A 13,887-nucleotide genomic window follows, 5' to 3' on the forward strand; every position below is an offset into this window, starting at 1 on the left:
CCATCTGACAGTGAAGCTGATTCTGTGAAGGTTCAAGGGGGTTACAGTGGATGAGTGATAGGGTTGTGAGTGTCCTGCATAGTGCAGGGGGTTGGACTAGATGACCCAGGATGTCCCTTCCAATTCTATGATTCTATGAGAGAGCTCTAGCAAAAGTGCTCTGTGAGGACAGCTATAACAAGACTGTAACTAGCCCAAGGTCACCCAACTGGATGCATATGGAAGAGTTGGGAATCAAGCCCAGCTCTACAGATTAGAGTCTGCTGCTTTTGACCACTACATCAAGTTGGCTCTCTAGCTAGACAATAATCCTGGGAACATTACTAAGGCAAACAAGCACAACTGGTTTATCATTTTTTGTCTGCTTTAAGTCAAGATAATTAATCAAACACTGGATTCTGTTGGTGTTTGCCATAGTTGTATTTCTTCCCCTGAAGTTGTACTATATTGCTCGAAACAAAAAACAATAGATTTGACTGTAAGGGATCTTATATTCTGAAGCTATGAGCAATGGCTTTACATCAGCAGTACATTTGGGCAACCAACTTGGGCTAGCTGTACAATTGAACCATAATGGGTGGTGAAGAGACTATGGCTGGGAGGCAGTGAAGTTTGGGGAGGGAAGGAACTTCAGGGGGGGGGTATGATGCCACAGAGTTCACTTTCCAGAGCAGCCATTTTCGCCAGGTGAAGTGGGGATGTTAATGTTGCCTGGAGATCAGTTATTATAGAGGGAGGTCTCCAGCTGTTCTGCCACTCAATGGATGCAAATTGGACACAGATTGTGTATAGTTTTCTTATGGAGTGTCTTCTAGTCCACTATTACAGAAACTTTGTATTATTATTGTGATCTTACAAAAACAAAGCTGAAGCCAAATAAGATTGACGGGGGGAGTTACACCCCACCTCCAATACCTCAGGCCCCATTATATTAGGGCATTATTATGACTAAGAGCCTAGTTGGTTCAGAGGACTAGGATTGCCAACTTCCAGGTTGTGGTTGGAGATCTCCTGGGATTACAACTGATCTCCATGTGGCAGAGATCAGTTCAGCTAGAGAATATGGCTGCTTTGGAAGATGGACGCTGTGGCATCATATCCCACTGAAACCCATCCATCTCCAAATCCTGCAACCCTCAGGTTCCACCTCCCTTCCTATCCTGGAGTTGGCAACCTAGGAACGTAGACAAGAAAAATCCAATCCAAGTGTGATGCCCCGCTTTGGCTGTGGGTTCCCTGGTGAGATTATTCTTAAATCCATTCAGAGACAAGCTGGCTCAAAACATCTGTTTATTTACGAGGAGACAACTTTAACACCAAGAACTACAACCAACATACAAACTGGAAGGACCAGAACAGACAGGAATGGGCATTAAATGAACAACAGGAGCACAAATACAGTGGTATGCATTATACCCATGTGGGAGCAATATTTTAGAGATTAAAAGGCAGAAATCCTGCACCTTGGTAAACCTTTACCCAGGCCAAAAAGCCTCAGAACTGTCCTGGAACAGTCTGGAACAGGCATTAAACAAACAAAAGTATGGCAAAAAACAGTGGGATGCATCACACACAATTGGGAATAATATTTTTGAGATGAAAAATGGGAACTACTGCACTTTTATCAACCCTTTCCAGAGCAAAATGTCTCTGGAACACCCCCATAACAGGCTGGAATGGGCATCAAAGAAATAATAGTCCTGGAAAAAAGCAGTGGCACATGTCAAAGGCCCTCCAGAACAATGCTTGGGGACTCTAAATGCAGACAAGCCATACGCTTACTTGCAGTGCCTCTTTCCAGGATGCCCCCTACATGACCAGCAAGTTTGGTGAAGCTTCACATTCCAGGAAGAAGGGTTATGAATTTGAAGCCTCTAGTTGACCAGGATTTGTTCTGTCTACTCCTGAACCGATAAGCAACAAGTACCCAGCACCTCTCTGGAAACCTCTGCCCAGGCTGGAATGCAGCCACAACTATAGAACAATTCTTCCCCTTCCTCCCATCCTGGAGGCATTTTGTCCTGGAAAGGGTTAATCTGTGGACAATATTTCTGGGTTTTGATTTCCAAAATATTGTTCTGGAGTGCCTTAAATATGTACCACAGTTTTTTGAGGATCTGTTATTTGTTTGATGCCTGTTCCAGAGGCACTTTGGCCCTGAATGGGTGGATAAAGGGGTGAGAGTTACACTTCTTCGTTTCTAAAATATTGTTCTCCAGTGTCCGGAATGCATCCCAGTATTTTTTGCAGGCTTTTACCCTGTCCCAAATCACACAGATATTAGGGAAAGGGCTATCAAGAATGGCAGATCTTCGCGGCCCCGGGTATGGACACTTCCTGCATCTGACACCGGGGGCTCCGGAAAACTCTGCCCCCCCCCCCCGGTTTAGTCTTTCAGGTTTCAGGAGAGAGGCGCGTCGGTGTTTCGGAAGTGCTCGTGGGAGGGGGCGGGAGGCTGTGCGGCATGTGCGCGGGGCGAGGGACCGAAAGGGCGCCCGCGGTCTCCTGGGGAGGCTCCTCGCCTTCGCTCCCAGTCGGTGGAAGGTCGGTGGCCGGGAGGAGCTGCCTTCCGTGGGGCCCCGGCCAAAGGGCGCGCTCTGCCCGCAGGCTGCTGCCTGACCATGGCTGGGTCCGCCGGCCTTTCCCCTCGCGGGTGGCCTCTGCTGCCGCGGTTCGCCTGGTTCTGCGCCGTTGCGACTGCCGCGGGGCTGGCTTTGGGGGCGGCGGCGGCGGCCTGGGGTCGACGGCGAACTCGTGGAGAACTCGTGCGAGTGGGGTCGGTGTCGGAGCTCTTCATCTACCCGATCAAGTCCTGCCGGGGGGTGCCTGTGCAGCGGGCCGAAGTGACCCGGCTGGGCCTTCGCAAAGGGGATCTTCGCGACAGGTAAGGATAGGCAGGGAAGGGGCAGTCAATGAGAGGCAGATACCTTCCCGCTGGCCCCTGGACTAGTCGATGGACTACAATTACCATGGGGCCCTGCCAGGCTCCCCTGGACCTTCGCAGATCACATCTGTTGCAAGAGCTTAAGACTTGCATGAGGAGGCCGGATACAGGTGTGAACTCTCAAACTCAGTCCTGAGGCTTCTGTTTATTTGGGGACTGAGTAAAGACTTCCCTCATGGTCAATGACATCGGACTGAGTGCTGGCACTCCAAAGACGTGCATGAAACAAAATCCATGTAATAAATTCTGTGCGTGCCATATTTACGCTCCCCTCCCCCAAACCTAATGTAGAGTCCAGCTGCAGCAGCTGCAACAAAGTTTTATTTGAGGCACAAGCTTTTGTGTGCAGTCACGGTTCTCCCAAAGCTCTCTCAGTCTCACCTACCTCACAGGGGGCCTGTTGTGGGGAGAAGAAGAGAAGGAGATCGTAAACTGCCTTGAGATTCCTTAGAGAAAAGCAGGGTGCAAAAACCAACTCTTCTTCCAGGTTTATAGGTAAGGTAAAGTGTGTTGTTGAGTCACAGCCAAAATACAGTGACCCCATAAAGTTCCACCTCCTGGGGTTTTTGAGGCAAGAGACAAGCAGAGGCGCCATTGCCTGCCTCTGCCTAGCAGCCCAGTTGTCTCCTACCCAAGTACTGTCCTTGATTACCTTCCAGGCACTGACAAGGTGAGGCTAGTCAGGGCTGCTTCATAGCCCAAACAACGTTGGCTGATTTCCATCTGATTTTTCTGTCCAACACCTGGGAACATTTCCCGTATATTTGCTGCACACACTGAGAACATTCCTTTATCCAGGCCCTAAGTACCAGTAACCAGAGTTGCAAAACTGAAGTTATAACTCCCTTGTCCTTGTATTAGACCCCAAATGAGGAAACATCGTCCAGAACAATGGCCCCCAACCCCCGGTCCGGGGACCGGTAGCAGTCCGTGGATCAGTCAGTACTGGGCCGCGGCTCCTCCTCGTCCTCCTCCCCAGCTGCTGCCTCAAGGGCTGCCCTGCTACTCTGCCGCCAGCTCACCTTTGGTGCTCACCAGCGGCCACCATGGCTGGGGCTCCCTCTCAGCATGGCACTGCGCAGCTGCTGCTGGCAGCACCCCCCAGTGGGCGGCGGGAAGTCAGGGGTGCCGGTGGGAAAGCAAATGGAGCAGGGGCTCAGGCAGCGGTGGTGATGTCCCTCAGCAAAAGACTACCCACCCCCCCGGGCCTTAGTAAAATTGTCAAGCATTGACCGGTCCCCAGTGATAAAAAGGTTGGGGACCACTGGTCCAGAAGACTCCATTTTCAAAGGATTTGTCAAATGTCTTGGGAGCCTAGATCCCATCTTGCTTCCTACAAGGCACAATAATGCTGCTACTAGCATTCTCCCTCTTAGTTTTATATTGTATGCTCGGTGTCTCTGCCCTGATATTGCCTACTGTACATATGTGTGTTGTGCATAAAGTGTTGTCAAGTTGTAACTGCCTTGTGTTGACCCAGCAAGGGGCTTTCGAGGCAAATGAGAAGGAGAGACTTTCTCGGTGGTCTCCCTTCCAAGTACTGACCCTACTTAGCTTCCAAGAGCTGACGAGATTGGACCATACCATGCCACCTCCCCCTGCTCACACATTATGATTTTTAAAAATGTAGCATTTTACAATTGAGGTATCTGTATGGAATATGAGTTTGTAACTCTTTAATATGCATTACTTGTGTTTATTCTAAATGTCAGGTGTTGGACTGTGATCAAGGAAGATGGACGGATGTTGTCTGCTAAGCAGGAACCTCGCTTGGTGCTAGTTTCTGTAACCTGTGAAGCTGGCCATTTAACCTTAAGTGCCCCAGGAATGAAAACACTGAGTATTCCTGTTGAACTACCCAGAACAAATTCCATCTGCAGTTGCCGGTAGTAGGTGGTTTTTCTTCTTGCAACCTGAACACTGGAGCTATCTGTTTACCATGATCTCTCCCAGAGCCAACTTGGTGTAGCACTGACTTCTAGTCTGGCGAGCCTGGTTTGATTCCCCACTCTTCATGCAGCCATCTGGGTGATGTTGGGCTATTCACAGCTCTGATAGAGCTGTTCTCACAGAGCATTTTTTGTCAGAGCTATCTCAGCCTCACCTACTTAACAGGGTGTCAGTTCTGGGGAGAGGAAGCGAAGGAGATTGTGATCTGCTTTGAGACTCCTTAGGGGAGAATGAAGTGGGGTATAAAAACCAACAAGATGCAATTTAATAAAGTTAAGTGTAAAGTTCTGCAGGCAAATCTAGACAGCATCCTAAAAAGCAGAGACATCACCCTGCCAACAAAAGTGCGTTTAGTCAAGGCTATGGTATTCCCAGTTGCAATGTATGGCTGTGAAAGTTGGACCATAAGGAAGGCCGAGCGTCAAAGAATTGAGGCTTTTGAACTCTGGTGCTGGAGAAGACTCTTGCAAGTCCCTTGGACTGCAAGCCGAACAAACCGGTCAGTCCTAGAGGAGATCAACCCTGACTGCTCTTTAGAAGGCCAGATCCTGAAGATGAAACTCAAATACTTTGGCCACCTCATGAGAAGGAAGGACTCCCTGGAGAAGAGCCTAATGCTGGGAGCGATCGAGGGCAAAAGAAGAAGGGGACGACAGAGAATGAGGTGGCTGGATGGGGTCACTGAAGCAGTAGGTGCAAACTTAAATGGACTCTGGGGAATGGTAGAGGACAGGAAGGCCTGGAGGATCATTGTCCATGGGGTCGCGATGGGTCCGACACGACTTCGCACATAACAACAACAAAAGTTCTGCATCTGGGTCAGAAAAATGAAAAGCATGCCTACTGGATGGGGGATTCGCTTCTAGGTAACACTGTGTGTGAACGAGACCTTGGGGTACTTGTGGATTGTAAACTAAACATGAGCCGTCAGTGTGATGCAGTGGTAAAAAAGGTGAATGCCATTTGGGGCTGTATCAACAGGGGCATCACATCAAAATCACAAGATGTCATAGTCCCATTGTATACGGCACTGGTCAGACCACACCTGGAGTACTGTGTGCAGTTCTGGAGGCCTCACTTCAAGAAGGACGTAGATAAAATTGAAAGGGTACAGAGGAGAGCGACGAGGATGATCTGGGGCCAAGGGACCAAGCCCTATGAAGATAGGTTGAGGGACTTGGGAATGTTCAGCCTGGAGAAAAGGAGGTTGAGAGGGGACACAATAGTCCTCTTTAAGTATTTGAAAGGTTGTCACTTGGAGGAGGGCAGGATGCTGTTTCTGTTGGCTGCAGAGGAGAGGACACGCAGTAATGGGTTTAAACTTCAAGTACAACGATATAGGCTAGATATCAGGAAAAAGTTTTTCACAGTCAGAGTAGTTCAGCAGTGGAATAGGCTGCCTAAGGAGGTGGTGAGCTCCCCCTCACTGGAAGTCTTCAAGCAAAGGTTGGATACACACTTTTCTTGGATGCTTTAGGATGCTTAGGGCTAATCCTGCGTTGAGCAGGGGGTTGGACTAGATGGCCTGTATGACCCCTTCCAACTCTATGATTCTATGATTCTGTGAACTCTTCTTCAATTTAGATGAGGAAACACTAAGCTGCATGTAGGTTGTATGCGTACATTTGAGTGAAAGTGTGCTCTCTCTCTCTGTCTCTGTATCTCTTACATGTACACAAAGTACATCCTAAGTGCTGGACTTATATGGGCCACTGGGCCGATCCAGCAAAGTCATTTATTAATCTTTATCATTACATCTCTCTCTCTTTTCTGCTCCTTATTTCTCTGTAGAATAGTGATCCACAATGCCATCCTAGCCTGACACCCCTATCTAAGTCCATTGGGGTCCATGGGCTATGCAGAGTGTAACTCTGTGTAGGATGATACTGCCATTCACGATTTTGGTAAAAAGCAATGTCTGGAAAGCAGACAAAATGGTTTGAAGGTAATTTTGTGTTGTGAAGTATTGTATTAAATGTACAACTTTAAAAGGGCATGTGTGGGTACATTTCTGTGGTCCTATAGGCGCTTTGGAGTTGAGGGTGAAGGCAGGGACTGTGGAGATGAAGCAGCTCAGTGGATCACAACCTTCCTAAACTCAGAGCCTTACAGACTGGTCCATTATGAAACAGATATGAAGACAAGGAAACCAGTTGATTTCCTGCCTGTTTTCCTTCCTACAGATGAAGTAAGAGTCCCATTTCTCCCCCAAACATTTTCCCCCCTAATGTGTTTGGACTGCCAGTTGTTGTTGTTGTTGCTGTTGCTGTTATGTTGGCTTTATATCTCGCCATTCATGGCCAGCCATTTTATGGTGGGTTACATGATAAAAACCCCACATAAAACACACAATATCCCCATTAAATCCTGGCAGCAAAACTATCTCCCATCCCCACAGCCAATAGCGGCTGCGTCTCGATGCATCAAGGGGGCTACGCATGCTGACAACCACCAGCAGTGATGATCTAGCCTGGTGACAGTATCTTCCAGAGGGGCCCATCTGATCTTCCATGCCCTGGCCTCAGCCCTAGACCTAGCGGAAGACCTCTGTCTTACATCTGTTTTCTGCTTCTTTACAAGTTGGAGAAATACAGGTGTCGGGCATGTTTGCCATCAGTATTTGATCTTTGTATGCAAGACTAAGAACACTCTTCTTAGAAATGGTGCCAAGTTTGGATATCTTTTTTGTATTCCTTTGTTGCACGATACTTTTGCATCCTGGGACTATTTTTACTACCATGGCTTTTAGTTTATTGCTATGAATGAACTAAAATAAGGAAAGCAGAGATGTTTACCCTGCCAAAGTTAAGAAATGTGATGCTCCATTGATTCCAGAGGAAGAGATGTATGAGTTGCCCAAATCGTGACCTTAGCTTGGGTTAACTACCTTAGTACTATTTTTATTATCGCCATTTTTTTTAGCTGACATGATTTTGCAGAGTGTTTAGAGTTTGACTTCTGTTTCTTAAGAAATGAACAATGGGGTTATTTCTTCTTTGGAGCAGTTACTAGGATATAATTACTAGAAGACATTTTTTCAGGTTGCATGGAATGATTCTACAGCTTGGTAAAAACTTAGGCAATTTTCATTCCCCAGCAGAAGCTAGTTCAACACCAGAACTCTTTGCATGTGTGTGTACAGGTTGCCTATGCTGAAGGCAGTCCAATCTTGTTAATTTCTGAAGCTTCATTGGAAGACCTCAATGCCCGGTTAGAGAAGAAAATCAAAATAAACAATTTCCGGCCAAATATAGTTGTTACAGGTTGTGCTCCTTATGAAGAGGTAAGCAATCTGTTCTTAAAATATGTATTGGGAATACTGCATTCAAAATCTTTAGTTCTTAGCTACATACTCCTCCTTCATGTCTCTGAAAGGAAGGTCTTGAAAACAGGGTGTGTAGCTTGAATTATCATATTGGGCAATAAGTATCTCCGTTTTTATAATATGATCAAAGGCTCCTGGTTCAGTTCAGACTTGCCTTTTCATGTCTTCCCTCCCTCATGTTCCCCATTTATGAGCAAGGGTTTCTTTAGTTATATTTTGCTTTGTTTTTAAATTCAGTTGTTTTCAATTTGTTTGCCTTTCTCCACACCCACACAAGTTCATTTGTAATTATTTTAAATGTTTAATATAGTATATTTTAGTCTAGTCAAGGCTATGGTCTTCCCAGTTGCAATGTATGGCTGTGAAAGTTGGACCATAAGGAAGGCTGAGCGTCAAAGAATTGAGGCTTTTGAACTCTGTTGCTGGAGAAGACTCTTATGAGTCCCTTGGACTGCAAGGCGAACAAACCGGTCAGCCCTAGAGGAGATCAGCTCTGACTGCTCCTTAGAAGGCCAGATCCTAAAGATGAAACTCAAATACTTGCCTGGTATAAACCATAATAAATCTTACTACTAACTCAAATACTTTGGCCACCTCATGAGAAGGAAGGACTCCCTGGAGAAGAGCCTAATGCTGGGAGCGATTGAGGGCAAAAGAAGAAGGGGCCGACAGAGAATGAGGTGGCTGGATGGAGTCACTGAAGCAGCTGGTACGAGCTTAAATGGACTCTGAGGAATGGTAGAGGACAGGAAGGCCTGGAGGATCATTGTCCATGGGGTCGTGATGGGTTAAAATGAAAACACTTGTCTAAATCATTTAGATTCTTTTATTTGGGATACTTTTATGCTGCCTTTTCAGAGTCCTGCTATAACATGTGGCCGTTATGTATTTCTTTAGGATGCATGGGTTGAGCTATTGATTGGTCAGGTGAAGTTGGGAGGACACATGTGTTGTCCCAGGTAAGAGTATCAAGCATTTGTCTCTTCAGCATTTGGGTTTATGCCAGCAAATCGTTTTGAGTATTTCTTGAATTTAGATTTCTATCCTACCTCAAACAGGGCCCATCCTGGAATGAGGTGTGGTGGCCTCAGGTGATGGATTTTGAGGGCTAACATCCTCTGTATTCAGTAACTAAAAATTGGTCCTCATTGGATGAGTGAAGACTATTCTTGAGGGAGTATGTTAATAGGATATACAGCTTAATTTAATATTTTCTGTAACTGCAGGTGTATTTTTACAAAAGTTCATCCAGACACCGGGATTATGGATAAGAAGGAACCACTAAAAACACTGAAAAGGTAGTAAATGTATTACTATTTGTTTTGTGTACTTTGTGGGCTTAGGTTAGACTTTATTATGATCATTGACCAGTATAAGTGTAATTAGTGTGCTTCAATATGCTTGTGTGCAGCACCATGAAGTTCAGGATCAAATGGTTGCTATTTGTACGTGAGAAAGCCTTTCACGGTTCCAATGTTACATGTGGAAGGTCATATCATTTAATGAGAGGTGAACTTGCCATTTCACTTACCAGGAAAGCTTGCAGTAAGCTGTGCATGGGCAGGGAAAAGGAGTGCCAAGCCCCTTCAATTCTACCAACCATGAAGGAGTTTCTTGAATCAGACCCTTCAGCAACTATAGTGATTGGCTTCAGCTCACCAGCTGCCTTCTTCCTGTGCTGCCCCCTCCCCCCGGGGCAATGAGTGAGATGATGCCCACCATTGGCATTGCTGACCAGGTCTGAGCTGAGTGGTCCTTGTGATGCAGGCTTGTTCTTGACCCCATGAAACTGCAAGATCTTGTAAAGTGTAGAATAAATAGGTAATTTAAAAAAAAAATCTAATTGCTGCTGATAAGTATTGGTTAAAGGGAGTGGCAAGAGGAAAATCAGTCCAGGGAACCTTAGAAGTGTCCAAGTTAATTTGTTAAGAGGAAACTGGTCCATGGAAGGGTTTCTTTATTACTGAGCCTTCATACTTTAGGTTGGTTTCATACATGATTACTCAGTAACTGATGATTTACAATTCTACATGTGAGCCAGCTCCAAAGGGAAGTGCTGTGTCTGAGACAGGTACTGTGAGACTGGAATGGGCTGGGACGTTTAAAAGGAATGCATGCTTTTTAGAAGAAGAGTTGGTTCTTATATGCTGCTTTTCTCTTCCCAAAGGAGTCTCAAAGCAGCTTACTTTCGCCTTCTCTTCTCCCCACAACAGACACCCTGTGAGGTGGGTGAGGCTGTGAGAGCCCTGATATCACTGCTCGGTCAGAACAGTTTTATCAGTGCCATGGCGAGCTCAAGGTCACCCAGCTGGCTGCATATGGGGGAGTGGGGAATCAAACCCGGCTTGTCAGATTAGAAATCCGCACCCCTAACCACTACACCAAGCTGGCTCTAAGTGCATCTACATGGAAGATTTGACAGGGATTTTAGAAGTTCATTAGTTCTCTTCCTAAATAAGCACAGAAGTGTTTGTAACATGTTCCTCCTATTTCTGTTCCTCATGGTTCAACCTATGGGAACACTTAGCTACACTGCCAATTGTACAGTGTCACTTCACTGACTCTCACATTTTAAAGAGGGGGAAGAAAGAAAGTATCTTCTTTTCATTGAGCACTTATCATGCCCTGGTTTAGTACCAAAGGGCTAAACTGATACAAATGTAGCTGCTGTGTGACATGTCAAAAGCCTGGCTGTGATTCTGGATGCCTCCTTTTCCGTGGAGGCCCAGGTCACAAATGTTACTCACCAGGCATGTGATCACCTTTGCCAGGCACAACAACTTGCACCTTAACTCTAGGCACCTGACCTAGTCACTGGGATCCACATAATGCTTATCTCCAGTCTAGGCTTCTGTTCCTCGCTCTAGGCAGGGATGCCCTTAAAGCTGCTCTGGAAACTCCAACTGTTCCAGAATACAGTGGCTTGAGTCTTCACTGGGACCTAACAGAGGGCACACATTGTGTCTGTTGCACTGGCTTCAGATTGGGGACCAAATAAGATTCAAGGTTCTATTCTCACTTTCAAAGCCCTAAATCATGGGTAGTTAAACTGCGGCCCTCCAGATATCCATGGACTACAATTCCCATGAGCCCCTGCCAACTGTAGTCCATGGACGTCTGGAGGGCCGCAGTTTGACTACCCCTGCCCTAAATGGTCTGGGACCTCCATATCTATGGGACCACCTCTTCTGCTAAGTCCTCCAAAGAATGTTGAGACTGAGCAATCAAAATCATCTCAGGGCCCCCAGATCCAAAGGAATAAAACTGGCCTCAACCAGAGCCAGGGCTTTTGCAGCTTCGGCCCCAACCTGGTGGAACACAGGTAGCGGCCGGTTGCTTTGGATGCCGAAGTGCCCAACCCAGACCCTCTGGGACCTTAAAGAGTTCTGGAGGGCCTATAAGATGGCGCTGTTCCACCAGCCCCATGGTTGAAGCCAGGAGATAACATTGAGAAGACATGGCCCTTCCTGCTTAAGAAACCATCCAACCAATTTATCCATCTAACCCTTCTCAGAAAGATTTTAACTGTAAAGAGGAAGTGGTTTAAATGTAATTTAAAATCCAAATTTAAAATTCTAATTATTGTATATGTAATTTATTTTGTATTATTTTCAAATTTGATGTTACCCAAACTCAACTGACCAGGGAAAGGCAGGATATAAAAATAAAATATTATTATTGTGCACAACTCGTTTAGATTTAGAAAACTAACAGTCCCAAAATTATTCTGCCATTGTAATCTAGATAATGTAATCTGTGACGCCATACGGGAATGTGCGTCCACTGTCCTTGTACTGTCGTGCTAGATGCTGTGCATTTTATGTGAACATTTGCTTTAACTGAATCATATTTTGGTTGGCCCTGGTTAGTATTTGGATGGGAGGACACCAAGGAATCCCAGGGTTGTGATGCAGAGGCAGGCAATGGCAACACAGCTCTGAATGATTCTTGACTTCAGAACCCCCCCCCAAAAAAAAAAACCCTAATGGTTCATCTTTTTCCCTTCTTTGTTTTCAGCTACCGTAAGTGTGATCCTTCTGAACAACATGACTTTAAGAATGAGCCCCCATTTGGATATCTCTATGGAGTTGATAGAACTGGAGTAATTCAAGTTGGAGACCCTGTGTACAAGATAATCCACTGACTGAAGATATGTATGGGACTTTTCAGTCATTATGCTTTTAATACTTCCTACTGCACATACTAGGAAAACATGTGTGACAATCATTTTATCTGAATTGGGTGCCACATGTTTATTCCAGTTTAGGTACATGTGAACATATGTTCTGGAAAATGATCAGAGTGCATAGTTAAACCAGAACAGATATACATTTTCCCGTTTGGACAAAAGGCTGATCATACATATTGGGTTGACTGTACAAAGCTCTCTGCCAGTTTGCATAGTAGGCACTCTGGAAATGTAATGACTAAAAAAGACTTATGCACAAATGGACTTTCTGCATCAATTTTGCCAAGCTACCCTTTTCAGTCCATTGAATGTGAGAGTCCAACCCTTTGTGATGTTGGAAGTCTTTAACTGGATCTTTTCAGTGAGTAATTCTGGTACAGGGTGACTTCACCTCAGTGTTCCCTCTAATTTCCCCCCCTACTGAGTGGAGCAGTTCACATCCTTGGCAGAATAGCACTGCTGTAATCTTAAAATGCAAGAAATAATATTGTATAGGCAAAGAATAAATATATTTTATAATGTTTCTTAGTATGTTTTTTTTGTTTTTTCAAAGTATTCATTCAACAAGACAACAATTTTCTCCCAAACTCATTATATATTCAAGTAGCAGTGCTCTCAAGAAATTAAATGTATAAGGGAGCTCCAGATTGCTGCTGAGTGGGACTTCCTGAGTTACTGAGCAGTCACTCACCTGCACAGGTTAGAGGGAACACTGCTGCACGTGTGCTTATATTGCTTCTGTTAGAACTGGTTTGAATGGCAACTGATCATACAGGTGGTGGGGATTGGGGGAGATTGCACACCTTGCACACTGACCTCACTGCCACCCGTCATGCATCCAGTTGAGTAATGCCTGAATGGGATTAAATCCTTCCCGCTTACACACATGCCTCCATGCTTGAAAGAGGCCAAATGGAGCGTAAGGGCTTGGCTAAACTGTTGTCAGCAATTGATTATATATCTGCCCACAACTGTCACATTTTGACATATTTACTGACCCCACTGTATCTCCCCCCTCACTTCAATCCCAGAAATTGAATCCAAATAGGTTGTTATTTTTGTTTGTCTGGAAATTGTTAAACATTTTCAGTAAACTGTATGTTAATTTACTTACAGTTTGCCTATAAATATGGACATGTATTCCATGCCATTGTATCTATAGAAGTGTGCATGCATGAATTAAAAAAGGTTATTCTCCTACATGTATTGTGTTGCTATGTATCTAGGACTGTTTTAGTTTTGATGCTTTCTCTCCATGTGAGTATGCATGACTAACCACATTATATGGTTTTGAAAATCTCAGCATCCCATTTTTAAGGTAGATTTGCCTCCTTTTGTTGCTAGTAAGTCAAAAGTGTCATATCAGTTTAGCCCACATACCTGGATTTAATTTACTGATGGAAACACAATCTCTGCCTACAGGTACTTTTATGTATTTCCACAAACAAATCTAGAAAAGTGATCCCGGCACTGGAAACG

The 13,887-nt window shown here is 45.2% G+C and overlaps 1 protein-coding gene across 1 annotated transcript; it reads left to right on the forward strand.

The window, feature by feature from the left end:
* The first annotated feature begins 2,395 nt into the window (after positions 1 to 2,395).
* On the forward strand, positions 2,396 to 13,608 carry LOC143838530 (mitochondrial amidoxime reducing component 2-like). The gene is made up of 7 exons (XM_077339951.1): positions 2,396 to 2,884; positions 4,657 to 4,830; positions 6,920 to 7,082; positions 8,037 to 8,177; positions 9,117 to 9,178; positions 9,446 to 9,517; positions 12,237 to 13,608. Exons 1-7 carry the CDS (start codon positions 2,622 to 2,624, stop codon positions 12,361 to 12,363), a joined length of 1,002 nt encoding a protein of 333 aa, XP_077196066.1. The 5' UTR covers positions 2,396 to 2,621; the 3' UTR covers positions 12,364 to 13,608.
* Positions 13,609 to 13,887: the final 279 nt, after the last annotated feature.

Source organism: Paroedura picta, chromosome 1 (genome assembly GCF_049243985.1).
Source record: "Paroedura picta isolate Pp20150507F chromosome 1, Ppicta_v3.0, whole genome shotgun sequence".
NCBI classification, from domain to species: domain Eukaryota; kingdom Metazoa; phylum Chordata; class Lepidosauria; order Squamata; family Gekkonidae; genus Paroedura; species Paroedura picta.